The sequence below is a fragment of the Diceros bicornis genome, chromosome 25, assembly GCF_020826845.1.
Source record: "Diceros bicornis minor isolate mBicDic1 chromosome 25, mDicBic1.mat.cur, whole genome shotgun sequence".
Lineage (NCBI taxonomy): Eukaryota > Metazoa > Chordata > Mammalia > Perissodactyla > Rhinocerotidae > Diceros > Diceros bicornis.
Genome location: NC_080764.1, coordinates 387,607 through 407,628, shown reverse-complemented (window position 1 = coordinate 407,628; position 20,022 = coordinate 387,607). Strand labels below are relative to the sequence as shown.

Sequence of the window (20,022 nt, the reverse complement as noted above, 5' to 3'; positions counted from 1 at the left end):
GTGCCTGTGGCCATGTCACTTCAGTCAGTCAGGGCCTCTCTGACCAGGGGTGTCTGCCGACACTTGGTGGAAGCTCTAGATAGCATCAGGGGACTTGTTTGTGGAGGAGCCAGGGATTTAGGGCCATGGAGATCATCTGTGGAAGGTCAGATGGGCCTGGTCAATACCTGTTGTCTCAGCATCACCTTTAATGGCCCCATCCCTTTCACCCTCTCACTCCCAAGTGTGTCCTGTTTGGTGACAAGGTATGTGGTCTCCCTGTCTAGAGGCGTTAGAGACAAGTATGATAGGGAGGAGAGCTGCGGTGGGGGCAGAGGGATCCTGGGGTGGCATCCTTGAGCCAGGAGAGTTTTATAGTCAGAGAGTTTGGGAGAAATTAGGAGATAAGTACAAAGCTAAGCAAAACAATGAGAAAACCATGGACTCTGGGTGTGGGGACTTAACTGAGTAAACAGATGCAACTAGAGTGCACAAGGCAGCTCAGCCGTCAACAGTATAGGCCAATCTTGGAGGGGTTGCGGTTCGGTTCCAAACCACCACAATAAAGCAAAGATCACAATAAAGCGAGTTACATGAATTTTTTGGTATCCCAGTGCATATAAAAGTTATGTTTATACTATACTGCAGACTATTAGGTATGTAATGGCATTATGTCTAAAAAAACAATGTGCATACCTTAAATGAAAAATACTTTATTGCTAAAAAATGCTAACCATCATCTAAGCCTTCAGTGGGTCGTAATCTTTTTGCTGGTGGAGGCACTTGCCTTAATCTTGATGGCTGCTGACTGATCAGGGTGCTGGTTGCTGAAGGTTGGGGTGGCTGTGGCAATTTCTTAAAATAAGACAACAGTGAAGTTTGCTGCCTTGGTTGACTCTTCCTTTCACAGACAATTTCTCTGTAGCATGTGATGCTGTTTGATAGCATTTTACTCACAGTAGAGCTTCTTTCAACATTGGAGTCAATCCTTTCAAACCCTGTTGATGCTTTATCAGCTGAGTTTGTGTAATATTCTAAATCCATTGTTGTTATTTCAGTAGTCTTCACAGCATCTTCTCCAGTAGATTCCATCTTAAGAGACCACTTTCTTTGCTCATCCATAAGAAGCAACTCCTCATCCATTAAAGTTTTATTATGAGATTGCAACAATTGAGTCACATCTTCAAGCTCCACTTCTTTTTTTTTTTTTTTTGTGAGGAGATCCAGCCCTGTGCTAACATCTGCCAATCCTCCTCCTTTTTTTTTTTTTTTACTGAGGAAGACTGGCCCTGGGCTAACATCCATGCCCATCTTCCTCCACCTTATGTGGGATGCCGCCACAGCATGGCTTGACAAGCAGTGCATCGGTGCGCGCCCAGGATCCAAACTCGTGAACCCTGGGCCGCCACAGCGGAGCTCGCGCACTTAACCGCTTGCGCCACGGGGCTGGCCCCAGGCTCCACTTCTAGTTCTAGTTCTCTTGCGATTCCCACCACATCTCAAGTTATTTCTCCACTAAAGTCTTGAACCCCCCGAAGTCACCCATGAAGATTGGAATCAATCTTCCAAACTCCTGCTAATGTTGATATTTTGACCTCTTCCCATGAATCATGAATGTTCTTAATGGCATCTAGGATGGTGAATCCTTTCCAGAAGGCTTTTGATTTACTTTGCCCAGATCCATCAGAGGAATCACTGTCTATGAGAGCTATAGCCTTATGAAATGTATTTCTTAAATAATAAGACTTCAAAGCCGAAATTACTCCTTGATCCATGGGCCGCAGAATGGACATTGTGTTAGCAAGCATGAAAACAGCATTAATCTCGTACATCTCCATCAGAGCTCTTGTGTGACCAGGTGCATGGTCACTGAGTAGTCATATTTTGAAAGGGATTTTTCTTTCTGAGCAGTAGGTCTCAATAGTAGGCTTAAAATATTCAGCAAACCACATTATAAACCTATGTGCTGTCATCGAGGCTTTGTTGTTCCATTTATAGAGCACAGGCAGAGTAGATTTAGCGTAATTCTTAAGGGCCTTAGGATTTTCAGAATGGTAAATAAGCATTGGCTTGAATTTAAAGTCACCAGCTGCATTAGCCCCTAACAAGAGAGTCAGCCTGTCCTTTGAAGCTTTAAGGCTAGGCATTGACTTCTCTCTAGCTATGAAAGTCCTAGATGGCATCTTCTTCCAATATAAGACTGTTTAATCTACACTGAAAATCTGTTGTTTAATGTAGCCACCTTCATTAATTGTCTTAGCTAGATCTTCTGGATAACTTGCTGCAGCTTCTACATCAGCACTTGCTGCTTCACCTTGCACTTTTATGTTATGAAGACCGCTTCTTTCCTTAAATGTTGTGAACCAGCCTCTGCCAGCTTCAGGCTTTTCTTCTGCAGCTTCCTTACCTCTCAGCATTCATAGAATTGAAGAGAATTAGGGCCTTGCTCTGGATTAGGCTTCGGCTTAAGGGAATGTTGTGGCTGGTTTGATCTTCTATCCAGACCACTAAAATTTTCTCCATATCAGCTAGTAAGGCTGTTTTTCTTTCTTACCATTCATATGTTCACTTGAGTAGCGCTTTTAATTTCCTTCTAGAACTTTCCCCTTGCATTCATAGCTTGCTGTTTGGCACAAGAGGCCTAGCTTTCGGCCTGTCTTGGCTTTCGCCATGCCTTCCTCACTAAGTTTAATCATTTCTAGCTTTTGATTTCAAGTGAGAGACACGTGACTCTTCCTTTCACTTGAACGCTTAGAGGCCGTTGTAGGATTGTTAATTGGCCTAATTTTAATATGGTTGTGTCTCAGGGAACAGGGAGGCCCGAGGAGAGGAAGAGAGAAACAGGGGAACAGCCAACCTGTGGAGCAGTCAGAGCATACATATTTATTGATTAAGTCTGCTGTCTTATACGGGTGCAGTTTGTGGCGCCCCAAAACAATTACAGTAGTAACATCAAAGATCACTGATCATAGATCACCATAAGAAATATAATAATAATGAAAAAGTTTGAAATACTGCTTGAATTACCAAAACGTGACACAGAGACACAAAGTGAGCAAATGCTGTTGGGAAAATGGTGCCAGTAGACTTGCTTGACGCACGGTTGCTACAAACCTTCAATATGTGAAAAATGCAGTATGTGCAAAGCTCAGTCAAGTGAAGCACAGTAAAATGAGGTGTGTCTGTATTTACTTATTCATAAGGGAAACACTGGACGTGAGTTTAACTAAAACTTGTGGTATAATTTATAGAGCAGTGGGGGAAGGGCAGCAGGGTGCAGGGCAAGGAGATGTGAGTTAAATTTTCATCTTCTGTCGTAGGAAGACAATTTATAATGTCTAAAATTGGAAATGAAGAAGAAATGGATGTGTATTTTATTTAGAAACATGGAAGCTAACAATAGAGAAAATGGCTTGAGAGACTGGTGACTGGGGAGTGAGACTCGGGAGTGAGGAAGGAGTGGGGGCTACTCTTGTTCAGGAGCCTGTCAGGCTGTCTGAGCTGCTAAAGCAAGTGTACATAGCACTTATATAAAAAATAAAATCTTTAGGGGCCGGTCCCATGGCATAGCGGTTAAGTGCGTGTGCTCTGCTGCTGGCGGCCTGGGTTTGGATCCTGGGCGTGCACCGACACACCGCTTGTCAGGCCATGCTGTGGTGGCGTCCCATATAAAGTGGAGGAAGACGGGCACGGATGTTAGCCCAGGGCCAGTCTTCCTCAGCAAAAAAAAAAAAAAAAAAAAAGGAAAGACAACCCACCAGCTGGGAGAAAATATTTGCAAATCATAAATCTGACAAGGGGTTAATCTCCATGATATATAAAGAACTCACACAACTGACAACAACAGAAAACAAACAAGCCGATCAAAAAATGGGCCGAAGATATGAACAGACGTTTTTTCAAGGAAGATATACAGATGGCCAATAGGCACATGAAAAGATGTTCAGCATCACTAATCATCAGAGAAATGCAAATCAAAACTACAATGAGGGCCGGCCCCGTGGCTTAGCGGTTAAGTGCGCGCGCTCTGCTGCTGCCGGCCCGGGTTCAGATCCCGGGTGCACACCGACGCACCGCTTCTCCGGCCACGCTGAGGCCGCATCCCACATACAGCAACTAGAAGGATGTGCAGCTATGACATACAACTTTCTACTGGGGCTTTGGGGGGGTGGAAAATAAATAAATAAAAAAAAATCTTAAAAAAAAAAAACTACAATGAGATATCACCTTACACCCTTTAGCTAAAATCACCAAGACAAAAAATAACAAACGGAGAGATTGTGGAGAAAAGGGAACCCTACTGGTGGGAATGCACACTAGTGCAGCCTCTATGGAAACAGTATGGAGATTCCTCAAAAAATTAAAAATAGAAATACTTTATGGGCCGGCCCCATGGCTTAGCGGTTAAGTACGTGCGCTCCACTGCTGGCGGCCCGGGTTCGGATCCCGGGTTCGCACCAACGCACTGCTTCTCCAGCCATGCTGAGACCGCGTCCCACATACAGCAACTAGAAGAATGTGCAACTATGACATACAACTATCTACCGGGGGTTTGGGGAAAAAAATAAATAAATAAAAATTATAAAAAAAAAATACTTTATGATACGGCTATCCCACTGCTGGGAGTCTATCCAAAGAATCTGAAATCAACAATCCAAAGAGGCTTTTGCACCCCTATGTTCATTGCAGCATTATTCACTATAGCCAAGAAGTGGAAGGAACCCAAGTGTCCCTCGACTGATGATTGGATAAAGAAGATGTGATATATATATACAATGGAATACTACTCAGCCATAAAAGAAGACAAAATCGTCCCATTTGCAGCAACATGGATGGACCTGGAGGGTATTATGTTAAGCAAAATAAGCCAGAGAGAGAAAGACACACACCGCATGATTTCACTCATATGTGGAAGGTAAACTAACACATGGACAGTGAGAACAGTTTGGTGGTTACCAGGGGTAAGGGGAAGGTTGGAAGGTGGGCACAAGGGGTGAAGGGGGTGCATTTATATGGTGACTGACAAATAATAATGTACAACTGAAATTTCACAATGTTATAAACTATTATGACGTCAATAAAAAAATAAAAATTAAAAAAATTCCTTTTTGAGAAAAGGAATAGAATGGATGGGTAGATGAGGTGATAGCTAAAGGAAGAAGTAGAGTCAAGGTTATTTTTCAAAGATGAGGGAGATACAAATAGGTATGTAGACAGGAGTTGGCAGACTTTATCTATGAAAGGTCAGATAGGAAATATTTAGGTTTATTAAACCTAAATAATAAAGACTGCTCGGCTCTGACGTTGTAGTGTGAAAGCAGCCACAGACAGTGTGTGAGTGAGTGAGTAGGGCCGTGTTCCAATGGACTTGATTTACAAGAACCAGTACCTGTGCTTCTCGACACTCCAGTCGACTGCCGACCGCGGCCAGCCTGACGGTCAACAGCATCTCCTCCAACAGCCTTCGAGCCTTTGAAGTGAAGGTGCTGCCCGCAGACGTGGCTGAGCAGCATAGCTAGTGTCACTTCACTCCTTTTGACTATAGGCTTGGTAATGGAGAAACTCTCTTTCCGAAAGTAGAGAATGTGCCCGAGCCAAGCCTGTTCAAGAGACGCTGCCCCTGGGTGGTTTGAGGTCAGGCAGCAGCCGCTATTCCTGCTTAAAGCCAGAGGCTGCTCCAGGCAGGTGACGCCTCTATGGAGCAGGCCTGGGCTGAGGAGCTGGCTACCTGGTTCAGCCTGAGAACCATGAGGTTGCTCCTGACCTTTTTCTTGAGGTTCCTGTCCAGTTTGTCTGCCGAGTTCTGAACCATTTGAGAATAAGACAAAAAAGCCTGCAGATGTCACTTTTGTTACTCATAAAGCTGATGTGGGAGAATGTCATTATAGCTCTGGGTGGTGGGCTTCCAAATCATAGAGTTAGAACTGCTCAGCCAGTGGGAAGCAGTGCTGGGTCAGGGCAGGAGCCCAGGAAGGACCCCCCCCCCCGCCCCCCCCAGCCCCCCGCAAAAAAAAACCCTACCCGTACTAAGGGGCAGAGCAGAAAGGAGGATCACTGAACCCGGTTGCCCAGATGACCCCGCTGGGGAGCAGCAAGTCTGGGCACAGAGGGAGGCGTCAGGAGGGGGAAGGGAATCTCCTTCATCCTTGCTCTGGTAACTCCAGTGTCCACCTTCCATGTTCCAGGATTTCATCTTCCTCTTCTTTGGTTTCCTTCCTATATGGTGAATCGTGGTTCTGAGTTGTACGTGGGTGGTAACGGTTGGGGGTCAGGCCTGTCTGATGATGCACTGTTCTTTTGCTTGTCCCGTGTTCCCTCCACGTAGAATTCTGGACTGGACATCATTCTCCTGCAGTTTCAAGGATTCGTGGTTGTCTTTGAGTTTCCGGCCTTGCTCTTGGCAGATCTGATGCAGCAAGCCTCCCGGGCCTTTGTGTGGCCAGGTTTCTTTCCTCTAGCGGGATATTTAGGTCCTTTTCTGGAATTTCCCAATAATATGAAATTATTTCTTGGGTCAGGACAGGGGAATTCCAGAAGCAACATGGATAATCGAAGAGAGTTTTATAGTCAGAGAGTTAGGGAGAAATTAATAGATGAGTACAAAACTAAGCAAACAAAACAAGGAGAAAACCATTAACTTGTTGGGGGGGACGTAGAAATAAGCAGATAAAACGAGTGAACAGGGCACTCAGAGTGAACAAGGCACTCAGCAGTCACAGTGTGTCCATGCTCGTACAAAGGAAGCAGTGGGTGTCGGTGGCTTCACTTACTCTGCGAGGTGCCATGGCCCTTTGAGTCTGTGAATTCGTGGCCTTCAGCACAGGGAAGCTTCTTGTGTTCTTTCTTTGATGTTCTCCAGTCCACTTTTCTCGACTCTGTCTGGGACCCCTAACTGGCTGTTAGGCCACCTGGATTCATACTTCCCTCTTCCTGTTTCTGCTCTGCATCTGAGAGGATTCTTCAAGTTTTATTTTCCTGTCCATTTATTGATTTTTAAAATTTCTACCATCATTTTTAATTTCTAAGAGGTCTTTCTTATTCTCAGCTTCCGTTTCTTGCTCATGGATACGCTGTCTCAGTGTACAGCTTTGTTGATGGTTTCCTTCTGTTCTCTGCATTCTCTTTGCTCTACGTGCCTAGTTTTCTGCTCCTGGTTGGTTTGGTCTGTACTTGTGTTCCTTTTGAGAGAGGCACTAAAGTCTGTGCAGAGTTTGGGGTCTGAGTGGGGTTTGCTCACCACTCTTCACTGTGGGCGACAGGTGGCCGACCGCTTGGTTGGGTGATGACTAGTTGACTTTTCTCTCTGTCCCATCACTTTCTGCAGAAAAGAATCCTTCCAGCTCCCACTTGTGGGATGTAGACCTGTCAGCAACTTGAGTCAGGAAGAGGGGCTGGGGGAACCCCAATGTTGTTTTTACCAGGCCACTATTTCTGGATGGTGTTCTGTGCCTCTCTCAGCTGTGTCTGACATCCCCTAGTCGGGAGTGCTCTGGTCCTCTTTTCCAGGGAATAAACCTCCAGGTCCCATGTGATGGCAGCAAGCAGGGGGCTGGAAGTCTCAGGGGGCTGCTCTTGTGAGTTTCCAGCCAGTCTCTCCACCCTGGCCACGCTGGCCGCCATCTCCATGTCCAGGCCTCTCTGGAGCTGTGTTCCTAGTTGTACTCCCCTCAGTAACCACCTGAGGCTCAGCTCCCCTGCTGCACCAGGGCAATCCTGAGGCCACCCCTGTCTGTCTTCTAGGCCCTGCCCAGCGTCATTTCTACTTCTCTTTTTGTGTCTTTTTTTCTTGACATTTATTTGAGTAGGAGTTTGAGAGGGAATGGTGACAAGACTATATGTTTGATTTGCCATGTTTAACTGGAATTCCTGTTCCTTGTGTAAATTTTATAACCTAAAGCAGTAGCTGTTTTTTGAAGAATAATTATAAAATACTGATAAAGAAAATCTCAAGCCCTCCACCTAGATGTAACCTTAGAAGGTGCACGTTTGTTTGTATGTGGAGGCAGGATTGGTGCCTTTCTGCCTGCTCTGCAAAAGCTTCCTGAAGGAGTGGTCTGTGCTTTTCTCCGGGGCTTGAGTCTCTCCTGCCTCTTGATGCGTCTTTTCTTGTTTTTTGGAGTCTGGTGGACACACATTTGCCTGTGTGAGGCAGCGCCTCACTCTGGCCTTCAGTGCTGCTGACCTGGCCCTCCTGCCCCCCGCACTCCCAACAGGCTTTCTCTGGCTCTCCCGTCCACAGTGCTGAGCCACCTTGTCTGATCCTTCTTAACAATCCCATGAGGTGGGCACTGACCACACCCCTCCCTGGGCACTGACCATACCCCTCCTCGGGCACAGGCCACACCTCTGTCTGGGCACTGGCCACACCTCTGTCTGGGCACTGGTCACACCTCTGTCTGGGCATTGACCGTACCTCTGACCACACTTCTGTCTGGGCACTGGCCACACCTCTGTCTGGGCCCTGGCCACACTTCTGTCTAGGTTCCCTCTCGTGGCCTGGGCCTGCTTGTTGGACTGGGCCACCTCCTTGTGAACCTGACAGGTCCCTCACACCCAGCCTGGCCACCTGGCACTGTTTCTCTGAGCTCTAGAAGGTGCTCTTTCTTCTCTGGGCTGGTGAAGAACACCCAACCCACAAGCAGACTGAGACCTCTCCATTGCTTCCCCCTTCCACACTTGGTCGGCTGCAATGCTCTGCCAACCTATAGAGTTTCTCAAACCCAGGCACATCTAGCCAATCCACAATGACCACCTTGATATAGGCTGTGTAGGAGTCCATGTTGGTGTCTACCAGGAACAGGAAGGTCATAGTGGCTGACCTTGACCTAGGGCTTACTGTGTGCCAGGCACTGCTCTGCTTTATACACAGCCTTGTGGGGGTTGTGTTTGCACCTTCATGTTCAGATGAAGAAGCCCACAGAGAGGTTAGGCAGTGTGCCCAACACTGCACAGTTTGTACCGTGTGGCGCCAGGTGTGCTCCAGGGCATTCAGCCCCACAGGACACTCCCACCTGGTTCCTGCCTTCTCCGGCCCCGGGCACCTCACCTGCATTTCCACATGTACCCAGGCACTGGGCATTGTTACTGGGACTGCTGTTGCGGGCTCTGTCCTGGATGCAGCAGGTTGTTCAGTAGGCATGCCTGTCTCGGGTGACGGCAGTGACCCCATGTCTGTCAGATGGTAAGGCAGGGAGCTCAGTGATGTCATGGGATTGCATGTAATGGAATAAGGATTATTTTGTACCTGATCGTTTTTATCAAATGAATAGTACATCATTTACATATATTGGTATTTCTAATTAAAAACTTGCATGTATAACACCTCATAACTGCTACTGCATTGTAAGCTGCTGATGTGAGATTTCTTCAGCCTAGGGACAAGCTGGATCTGTGCTTGTTGATATGTAGGGACAGGCTTCCGAGGGAACAGGGAGGATGAGCATAATGGAAACTTGGCCTCCCTAACTGTGTAGTTACAGGAGGTGAGAAACCTGGCAGGTGAGTATGAGGACAGAGGCCTGGAGAGAGGGTAAGCCAAAAGGCTGAGAAAAGTTGTTTAGAAAACTGAAATGGAGTCGGAAAGTGTAGGATATCGGAGTGTAGGTGTGAGGAGCCAGAGAAAGGTATGTTAAAAATATTGAGCTTCTAATAGTCAAAAATGCCAATTGGTCACAGAATAATCGCATTTTTATTCTGTTCCGAGGTCTATCAATGTTCTGTTCTTACCTGTGATCTGCTTCCTAAGAGTCAGATTATTTAAGCAGTTTCCTCAGAGTTGGAGAAGTCTAATTTCACCTCCAGTTGCTTGCATTGTGCCCTTTTAGATATCCAAACACAGCCTGTGAGTTGCTGACGTGTGATGTGTCTCAGATCAATGACAGACTAGGAGGCGACGAGACTCTGCTGAACCTTCTTTATGACTTCTTGGACCATGAGCCACCTCTCAATCCTCTGCTCGCCAGCTTTTTCAGCAAGACCATTGGCAATCTCATTGCAAGAAAAACTGAACAGGTAAATAATCTGCCAAACCCACGTGGTTTGGGATGGCTGGCAAGGCTGATGCTGACACACCTTGCTGTCAGCCATTGCTGGGCAACCCGCATCATCAGGCTGTGGGGAACAGTGTTTCTGACTGTTCCATGGGACACGTGGAGCAGCGTGGGCTACTGATATGAGAGTTGGAATTTGATTAAGAAAGTGGCTTCCCAAGAGGTATTTCTACTGGCCAGCTCTGGAATAAGCAGCACTTTCTGCCATCCCTGGAGGCTGCACAGGGCCCCAAACTAGGCCAGCTCGTCCTGTCACCAGCCAGTCACAGGTGACCCAGGGACATGCCTACATCATGGCAGGAGCTCAGGACATCCACCACCATCTGTGTCGGTGGCGGGCGTCTGTGTGTAGGGCACTTACTATTTCAAAGCAAATAAAAGGAGACTTCTGGCATTAGGATTCTGTAAAGTAGAGAGTAAATTCATTTCATTCAGCTGGAGCATGGTCTTCCTTGAGTCCATACTTGCTCCTGCCTTACATTCGACCTGACATGTGCTTCATTGCCATCCACACTAGACAGACACAGAAGTAGGGCGTGGAGCCGGCTGCATGGCCTAGTGGTTAAGTTCGGCATGCTCCTCTTTGGTGGCCCGGGTTCAGTTTCCAGGCGCAGACCTACACCACTCATCAACAACCATGCTGTGGTGGCGACCCACATGAAAAATAGAGGAAGATTGGCATAGATGTTAGCTCAGGGCTAATCTTCCTCAGCAAAAAAAAAAGTAGGACGTGAGGTGTAATGATGCCCTGTGCCTGTCACCAGCTTCAGCAGCCAGTCTTGGTCAGTCTTCTTTCATCTTTATCCTCTGCCTACCATCCCCAGTGGATTATTTCAAAACAAATCCCAGATATATCATTGCTTCTGTAAGTATTTCAGTATATATCTCTAAAATATAAGAACTTTTTCTTCTTTTTAATATAACTGTAGACTAGGAGGGGACAAGACTTTGCTGAGCAAATTATATTATCACACCCCAAAATATTAACCATAATTGTTTAATATTGTCAAATATCTAGTCAGGAAACAAACCAATATTTTATGTATGTGTCTGGAGCTCTGCGGAGGTGCAACCCCCAGGACAGATCATTATTCACTTGAAGAAATTCTGTTGCCATGTTGTAAATGTTCAGTGGAATGTTGTCTTTCATAGGATCATAAATTTTAGATTTACAAGGGACCTCAGAGGACTGCCTCACCTCAAATTTTTTGAACCAGGCAGAGTATGAATGAAGAATAGCAGCATCATTTCAAAATAGTTCTTGTACATCTTTTCCTATAGAACTACCACGTTCTTTCTAGCAGATGTGGTGTCTGTGGTATTGCTGCTCCAGAGTTCTGTATCAACAGTCCAGGAGTGGGCTTGTTTCCAGGTTCTGCTGTGATAGGACTGCAGTGAGTGTTTCTTCCATGTTTCCGTGAGAGGTGGGCTGTCAGGGAAAGGACCTACAGCATTTTCTTAACTCTTCATTAAAGATTGTTTCAAACGTTTATATATTAGAGATAATAATTTATGAACCCCCATGTCTTAGTCACATAGCTTCAACAATTATCCATTCATGACCCATCTTATTTTTTCTTTTTTAAATTTTTTTTTTTTTTTTTTTTTTGGTGAGAAAGATCAGCCCTGAGCTAACTTCCATGCTAATCCTCCTCTTTTTGCTAAGAAAGACCGGCTCTGAGCTAACATCTATTGCCAATCCTCCTCCTTTTTTCCCCCCAAAGCCCCAGTAGATAGTTGGATGTCATAGTTGCACATCCTTCTAGTTGCTGTATGTGGGACGCAGCCTCAGCATGGCCGGAGAAGTGGTGCATCGGTGTGTGCCCGGGATCCGAACCCGGGCCGCCAGTAGCGGAGTGCACGCATTTAACCGCTAAGCCATGGGGCTGGCCCAATCTTATTTTTTCTACATCCCCTATTTCCAACCCCCATCCCAGATTATTTTGAAGCAAATCCCAGATATCAAATCATTTTATAAGTAAATATTTCAGTATATGTTTCTACAGGATTAGGACTCTTTTTACAAGCATAATCACAATTCATTTTTATCACTGAGTAGTATTTCATAGTATGGTTGTACCACAGTTTGTCTTTTTTTTTTTTTTAAAGATTTTATTTATTTATTTTTCCCCCAAAGCCGCAGTAGATAGTTGTATGTCATAGCTGCACATCCTTCTAGTTGCTGTATGTGGGACACGACCTCAGCATGGCCGGAGAAGCGGTGTGTTGGTGCGCGCCCGGGATCCGAACCCGGGCCGCCAGCAGCGGAGCGCGCACACTTAACCGCTAAGCCACGGGGCTGACCCACCACAGTTTGTTTAACCATTCATTTATTGAAGGACATTTTAGTTGTTTACACTTTTTAGCTGTTACAAATCAAGCTGCTGTGAACATTTGTGTACAGTCTTTTGTGTGGATTGTTATATTTAAAGTGAATTTCTTGTAGACAACACATAGTATTTTTATCTACTCTGTCAATTTGTCTTTAATTGACAGGTTTAGGCCATTTACATTTAATTGTAATTATTAGTATACGATCATGAGTTACTTAATGATGGGGATATGTTCTGAGAAGTGTGTTGTTAGGCAATTTCATCATTGCGCGAACGTCATAGAGTATACTTAATACAAACCTAGATGGTATAGCCTACTACACACCTAGGCTGTATGGTACTAATCTTATGGGACTACCATCATATATATAATACATCATTGACCGAAACGTTGTTTTGTGGCACATGACTGTATTAGGGCCTTGTGGCTGCCATTTTATTTGTAGTTTTCTGTTTGTTCTCACTGTTTTTCATTTCTCTGTTTTCTTTTTTCTACCTCCTGTGGGTTTACTTAACCATTTAAAAAATTCCATTTTGATTTATCTATAGTGTTTTTTAGTGTATCTCTTTGTGTAGGTTTTTTAGTGGTTGCTCTAAGTGTTACATTAGATGGTCATAACTAGGACGTGTGTGGTCAGCTTGAATGGTAGTGAAAGTGGTTGAGCCAGTTTACAATCCCCTCAGCAGAGTATGATAGTTCCTATTGCTTCACTTCCTCACCAACTCTTTATATTATCAGTGTTTTTATTTTAGCCATTCAGTGGTTTTAATTTGCATTGGTTTTAATACAGCATTGTGGTTCCCCCCATGACAGGTCTTTTTTTTTTTTTTTTGTGAGGAAGATCAGCCCTGAGCTAACATCTATTGCCAATCCTCCTCCTTTTTTTCCCTTTTTCTCCCCAAGGCCCTGGTAGATAGTTGTATGTGATAGTTGCACATCCCTCTAATTGATGTATGTGGTGTGCGGCCTCAGCATGGCCAGACAAGCGGTGTGCCGGTGTGCGCCTGGGATCCGAACCTGGGCCGCGAGTAGCAGAGCACGCGCACTTAACTGCTAAGCCACGGGGCCGGCCCCTACAGCATTGTGGTTTTAATTTGCATCTCCCTGGTGACTAATGAGGATGAGTACTTTTTCATATATTAATTGGCTATTTGAGTATTTTCTTTTGTGAAATCTGTTGCTTATTTTCTAGTAGGCTGTTTCTTCTCTTTTGGTTTGTAAGAATTCTCTATATTTCATGGATACAAGTCTTTTGTTGCTTTTGTGTTGCAAGCATCTTTTCCCACTCTGGCTTGCATTTTTATTTGTTTTTACTCTCTTGATGGTATATTTTAATGAGCAGAGGTTCTGATTTTCATGTAGTTCAGTTCCTAATTCTTTTTGTTTATGGTTGGTGGTCAGAAACCTTTGCCTACCTCCAAGTCGTGAAGATACTCTTGTGTATTAGCTTTTAGAAGCTTAATTGTTTTACCTTTCATAGTGCTATCTACAGTCCACCTGGAACTGATTCTTGTAAATGGTGTAAGGTTGAAGTATTTTTTTTTTAATGTGGATACGCAGTTAACCCAGCACCATTTATTGATAAGGCCATTCTTTCTCAATTGCTTTACAGTGCCCCCTTTGCCATAAATCAAGCAATCACATGTGTATATGTCTGTTTCTGGACTTTGTTCTGTTGTCCTGTTTGTAATTGCACCAATAAACACTATCTTAATTGCTGTAGCTTTATAGGTTTTGATATTCAATAGAGTTAGTCTTATCCTTTTGTTTTTCTTGAAGATTGTTTTTACTGTTCTTTGCCTTTTGTGTTATTTTAGAACGAGCAAATTTTAGAATGAGTTTGTCAGTTTCCACATTCTCCCCTGCCCCCCCCCGAAAAAAACCCTGCTGAAATTTTGATTAGTCTTACATTACCTGTAGATTGGGGTTGGCAAATTATGGCCCACAGCCCAAAACCAGTCTGCCACCTGTTTTTGTAAATGAAATTTTACTGAAACACAGCCACTCCCATTTATGTATATATTGTCTATGGCTGCTTTTGTGCCACAGCAACAAACCTGAGTAGTTAGGGTTTCTTTAATTTCTCTCAACAACATGTTGTAATTCTCTGGGTAGTGGTCTTACACACCTTTCATTAGGTTTATTCTTAGGTAGTTGATATTCTCATGTTATTCTAAATAGTATCTTTTTTATTGAAAATTTTTATTTGAGATAATTGTATATTCATATGCAATTGTATAAAATAAGATGAAGAGACCCTTTGTATACTTTGCCCAGTTTCTTCCAATGGTGACATTTTGTAAAATACTGGTAAAATATCACAACCAGGATATTGGCATTGATACAATCCCCAGATCTTATTCAGATTTCTCCAGTTTTACTTGTAGTCATTTGTGTGCATGCATGTATTAAATTCTATACAATTTATCATCTGTGTAGGTTCGTGTATTCACCATCACAGCCAAGATACTGAACAGTTCCAAAACCACAAGGATCCTATGTGTTTCCCTTATAACTACTCCCACCTTCCTCCTGCCCCTACCCCTTCATCCATCCCTAACCCCTAGCAACCGTTAATCTGTTTACATTTCTAAAATTTTGTTATTTCAAATGTTATTTAAATTAAATCATACAGTATGTAGCCTTTGGGGATTGCTTTTTCAGTATAATTCCCTATAGACTCATCCAGGTAGTTGTGTGTATCTGTAGTACAGTCCTTTTTATTGCAGAGTAGTATGCCATGGTATATATGTAACACAGTTTCTTTAACCATTCACGTGTTGAAGGATATCTGGACTGATTCCAGTTTTTGGTGATTATCAATAAAACTGCTATTCTAATAATTTATCTTTATGTTCTTTTGTTTTTGTCTATGTCCAAGATTATATCATCTGTGATTAATGATCATTTTATTTTGTCCTTTATAATTCTTATACCTTTTATCTCTTTTTCTTGCCTTATTGCATTGGCTGGGACCTTTAGTACGATGTCAAATCGAAGTGGTGATAGTGGGCCTCCTTGTTTTACTTATTACCTTGCAGGAAAAGCTTTCAAACATTTTATAACTAAGGATGATGTGTACTGTGGGGTTTTTATAGTTTTATCAGAGTAAGGGAATTTTTTTTTTATTATAATTTTATTTATTTATTTTTTCCCCCAAAGCCCCAGTAGATAGTTGTATGTCATAGCTGCACATCCTTTTAGTTCCTGTATGTGGGACGCGGCCTCAGCATGGCTGGAGAAGCGGTGCGTCGGTGCGCGCCCGGGATCCGAACTCGGGCCACCAGCAGTGGAGCGCACGCACTTAACCGCTAAGCCACGGGGCCGGCCCTGGGAATTTTCTTTATTCCTACTCTTTTTAGTTTATAACGAGTGGTTGTTGAAATTTATCGAATGTTTTTACTATATCTATTGAGTTGATCATAGGATTTTTCTTCTCTATTGTGTTAATAGGTAAATTCCACTGATGGGCTTTGTAACGTTAAACCAATCTTGATTTCCTGGAGTACACCCAACTTGGTTGTGATATATTATGCTTTCTTTCATATTGCTGGGCCCGGCCCGGTGGCGCAAGTGGTTAAGTGCGTGCGCTCCACTGCAGCGGCCTGGGGTTTGCTGGTTCGGATCCCGGTGCGCACCGATGCACTGCTTGTCAAGCCATGCTGTGGCGGCATCCCATATAAAGTGGAGGAAGATGGGCACGGATGTTAGCCCAGGGCCAGTCTTCCTTGGGGAAAAGAGAGGAGGATTGGCAGATGTTGGCACAGGGCTGATCTCCTCACAAAAAAAAAAAAAAAAGGAGAAGTTTTTCATGTTGCTGAATTTTTACCTCTGTGGTCATCAGTGAGATTGACTTATAATTTCCCTTTCTTGTAATGCCCTTATTTAGTTTTTAGAATCAAGGTTTTATGTCCTTATACAATGATATGGGACATATTCTCTCATTTTATGTTCCCTGGAAGATTCTATATAAGATTGGGGTTATTTTCTTTTTTTTTTAAATTTTTTATTTATTTATTTTTTTCCCCCAGCGCCCCAGTAGATAGTTATATGTCATAGCTGCACATCCTTCTAGTTGGTGTATGTGGGACGCGGCCTCAGCATGGCCGGAGAAGCAGTGTGTCGGTGTGCGCCCGGGATCTGAACCCCGGGCCGCCAGCAGCGGAGCGGGTGCACTTAACCGCTAAGCCACGGGACCGGCCCCTGAGGTTATTTTCTTTAAATGTTTGGTAGAATTCACTAGTAAGGCCAGTAGAGGCTAGAGTTTTCTGTATAGGGAGGCTTTTGATTATAGATTTTGTTTCTTTTGATGCTCTAGAACTATTCAGATTTTCTGTTTCTTTTTGTCTGTTTAGATGTGTGTTTTTCAAAGAAATTTTTCATTTTTTTAAATTTACGTAAATTGCCATAAAATTGTTCCTAATAACTTCTCATAATAGTTTTTCTATTTGTAGGATCTGTAGCAATGTCTCTTGTTTCATTCCTGTTATAGTTATTGGAGCCGTCTCCGTTTTTTTTTTTTTTTTTTGGTGAGAAAGATTGGCCCTGAGTTAACATCTGTTGCCACTCTTCCTCTTTTTGCATGAGGAACATTGTCCCTAAGCTAACATCTGTGCCAGTCTTCCTTTATTTTGTATGTGGGACTCTGCCACAGCCTGGCTTGATGAGCAGCGTGTAGGTCCGCGCCCAGGATCTGAACCCGCGAACCCCAGGCCACCGAAGCGGAGCATGCGAACTAACCACTATGCCACCAGGCCAGCCCCATCTGTTTTGTTTTTAATCTTTCTCTCCAGGAGTTTAATCATTCTTTTCAAAGAACCCTCCTCCTCCTCACCTCTTTCCCTCTCCTCCTTGTCCGGCTGTCCCCTCTTTTCTCCTCTTCCTCCTTTCCTGCTTCCCATCTCAGCACGAATGTGGCTGAGATCCTCACAGCTGGGTGAGCCTTCTCCATGTCCTCATTGTCCCCAGTAGAGTCCTGGGTCCACCTCAGCCCAGTAGCCTGGACACGCAGGCACTTTTCTCTGGCTGAGCTGAGCTGAACTTGCAGACACGCAGCCAAGAAGGACTCCGCCCAGGCTTCTCCACCTGTGTCTCCACTCTCACCTACAGCTGCCTCCTGAGCAGCCCACTGCATCAGTGCTGTGCCACATCCCCTTGTAGCTGCCTACTTAGCTGTCACATCTTGTTGGCTGGTCACCAGCCAGCCATATATTGCCACCTCTCTTCTAAAAACCTCACCCCTCTCTCCCTTCAACCACTCGTGGGGCCTGTCAGTAAGTGGCTGTCTTCTGTGCTCTGTGCTCTCAGGTTTGAGTCCCAGGTCCAGAGGCTGTCACGAATGACCATCTCCTGGCCCAGCTCTGTTTAGGCCAGTCATTTCTGTTGGAAAAACTTAAGCCAGTGTGTATTGAATGGTCGCTGTGCACAGCAGCTTGTGCTAACTCAGGATATTCGTGTCGTTAGCAGAAAGCCTCAACTGCGCGGCAGACCTCCGTCAGCCCAGGGTCCTCACATGCCCCATCACCACCTCGTAGGACTTTCCTGTGTTCACGTCTCTGCCTGTCCTTGCAGAGGTTTTTTCTTACAACTTTTTCTAGGTCTTTCCATTATTTCTGCTCAATATAATTCAAAATCTTTCTCATGAGAGTTCTTGGGGGAAGGATCTCATGGTTGTCAGGGGTCTCCCCTGCTCACTCATCAGGATGTGTTTGATTTCAGGTGATTGTGTTCTTGAAGAAGAAGGACAAGTTTATCAGCCTGGTATTGAAGCACATTGGCACCTCGGCCCTCATGGACCTGCTGCTCCGTCTCGTCAGCTGTGTGGAGCCAGCTGGGCTCCGGCAGGAGGTTTTGCACGTGAGTGTGTGGGTCCCTCCTCTCCGGAGCCACCTTCCCCTGTCTGCGTGTGTTTTGCAGATTCTCCAAGTACATAGTGAGTGCCTGGCACAAGAAGGCTGGAGTTGAGTAAAGGAGCTCAGAGAACACTGGAGTGCCCGGTGCTCCCAGCTTTCCACCCGACATGATTTTCTCCCTCTGACATCATCAGGGGTTCTTGTCAAGGCTTGTATTTGAGGCTGGCTCTGGAGTCGGCACCTTTTCCTGTTCTGCCTCAGTGCATTCAGAAGCAAAGAGCAGAGCAGTTCCTTCTTCCTCTGACCCTCTCTGGCCTGCTGCTCTGTGAAGAAGCAGATATGGGCTTTCCTCACCACTTCCCCGCCCCCAGCACTCCTGTGGCCCAGAGCAGGAGCTCATTCAGGTGCTGGTTGTGTGCCCAGGCATGTACATGTGAGGAGAGCATTAGCTGACAAGAATTCCGTGCAGGGAAATCGCAAAGACTAGAGTTGGCCTGTTGTTTATCCTGGAGCGTGTGCACATGTCTGTCCTGAAAGGTGTTCACAGTGAGAGGAGCTGCCGTAGCTCTCTGAAGGCTTTCCCAGAAAAGAGGAGAATTCTCAACCCAGAGAAGCCCAGGAAATTAGTCCCAGGCAGACTGTTCACTGTTGTTTGGCAGGTTTTGTTTGTAATGCAATTTAAAATAAGATAAACTGTTGGTCCTTCTTTCCTGTTTTCCAGCTCCTGGAATCAGGTGACAGTTGTCATCAGGGTGGCAGTTCTCACTCATGTGGAGCAGCCTCCCGCTAAGAATTAATCATAATAGCTAACATTGCACAGTGAGCACAGCATAAACGTCAGCTGCTGTTAATAGTGGGAAGCCTGCACTCACTGTATACTGAGCAGCCATAGGGGGCAGATTATCCCATTTTTGGGTAAGAGAGTGTAATGGAGGAGCCAGGCGTGACCCATGCTTGCCTGGGGCTTCATTGCCCTTAGACCTTGAACAGCGTTGAGCACTTTAGGCCTCAGGTCAATGCTCCTGTGGTCTCAGCAGGGTCATTTTGCTCCTCCTGATCTTGGAAAGGCCCCAGTGCCGCAAGGAACGGAGGTTTACCTGGGCCTCTGTGTCCCGCCGGGTTGTGCACTGGGAGAACCCCATCAGCGGTCAAGTGGCTTCAGGCTCCAGCTCCTTCTGTCTTCCAAGATGTTCTGAAGACAGAGCTTGCATATGTTTAAGAGTCTGCACCGTTAGAACATATGGACGGTGATTCCCTTGTTTATAAACTTTGGGTCACTCCAGAATTTGGTCACTGCTTGTTCTTTCTGGGTCTGGGTGGACACACATGTTGGGCAAAGATCTCTGTCCCCGGAACCTGGCTCGTGGATTTCTGCTGCACTGAAGGACTTGTCTTCCATTTAGTTAGATGTGAGCAGAGTCATTGACAGGCCTCTTTTTCCCTTTCAGTGGCTTAATGAAGAGAAGATCATCCAGAGACTCGTGGAGTTGATCCACCCAAGTCAGGATGAAGATGTGAGTATGGCCCTCACAGAGCCCCCTTCTGGCATGAGCCCACGCTCCAGGCTGCTGGAGAGCGCCCTCTGCTGCTTTCTGAGGGGCAAGTCACTCCTTTCCTCACGAGACCAATTAGATACTGTTCTTCCTTTAATCAAGCACTGACTTCTGGGGTTTTCTTTTTACTAAATAATACATACATATTATAAAAAACTATTCGAGGGGCCGGCCCAGTGGCGCAAGTGGTTAAGTGTGCGTGCTCCGCTGCGGCGGCCCGGGGTTTGCCGGTTCGGATCCCGGGCGTGCACCGAC

At 45.1% G+C, this 20,022-nt stretch overlaps 1 protein-coding gene across 11 annotated transcripts in view; it reads left to right on the top strand.

Annotated features, from left to right (window-relative positions):
• Window positions 1–20,022, top strand: part of PPP6R2 (protein phosphatase 6 regulatory subunit 2) — a 90,477-nt gene that overhangs the window by 47,509 nt on the left and 22,946 nt on the right. For 9 of the 11 annotated variants that reach the window (XR_009223865.1, XM_058568047.1, XM_058568045.1 and 6 more), the window contains 3 exons: window positions 9,804–9,990; window positions 18,081–18,218; window positions 19,663–19,728. Coding sequence is in view for 10 of the 11 variants with exons in the window: in XM_058568047.1 (XP_058424030.1) it covers window positions 9,804–9,990; window positions 18,081–18,218; window positions 19,663–19,728 (391 nt within the window). In the remaining variant the exon portion in view is untranslated. Of the gene's footprint in view, window positions 1–9,780; window positions 9,991–18,080; window positions 18,219–19,662; window positions 19,729–20,022 lie in introns of all 11 variants that reach the window. The other 2 variants (XM_058568040.1, XM_058568048.1) reach the window with 1 other exon arrangement.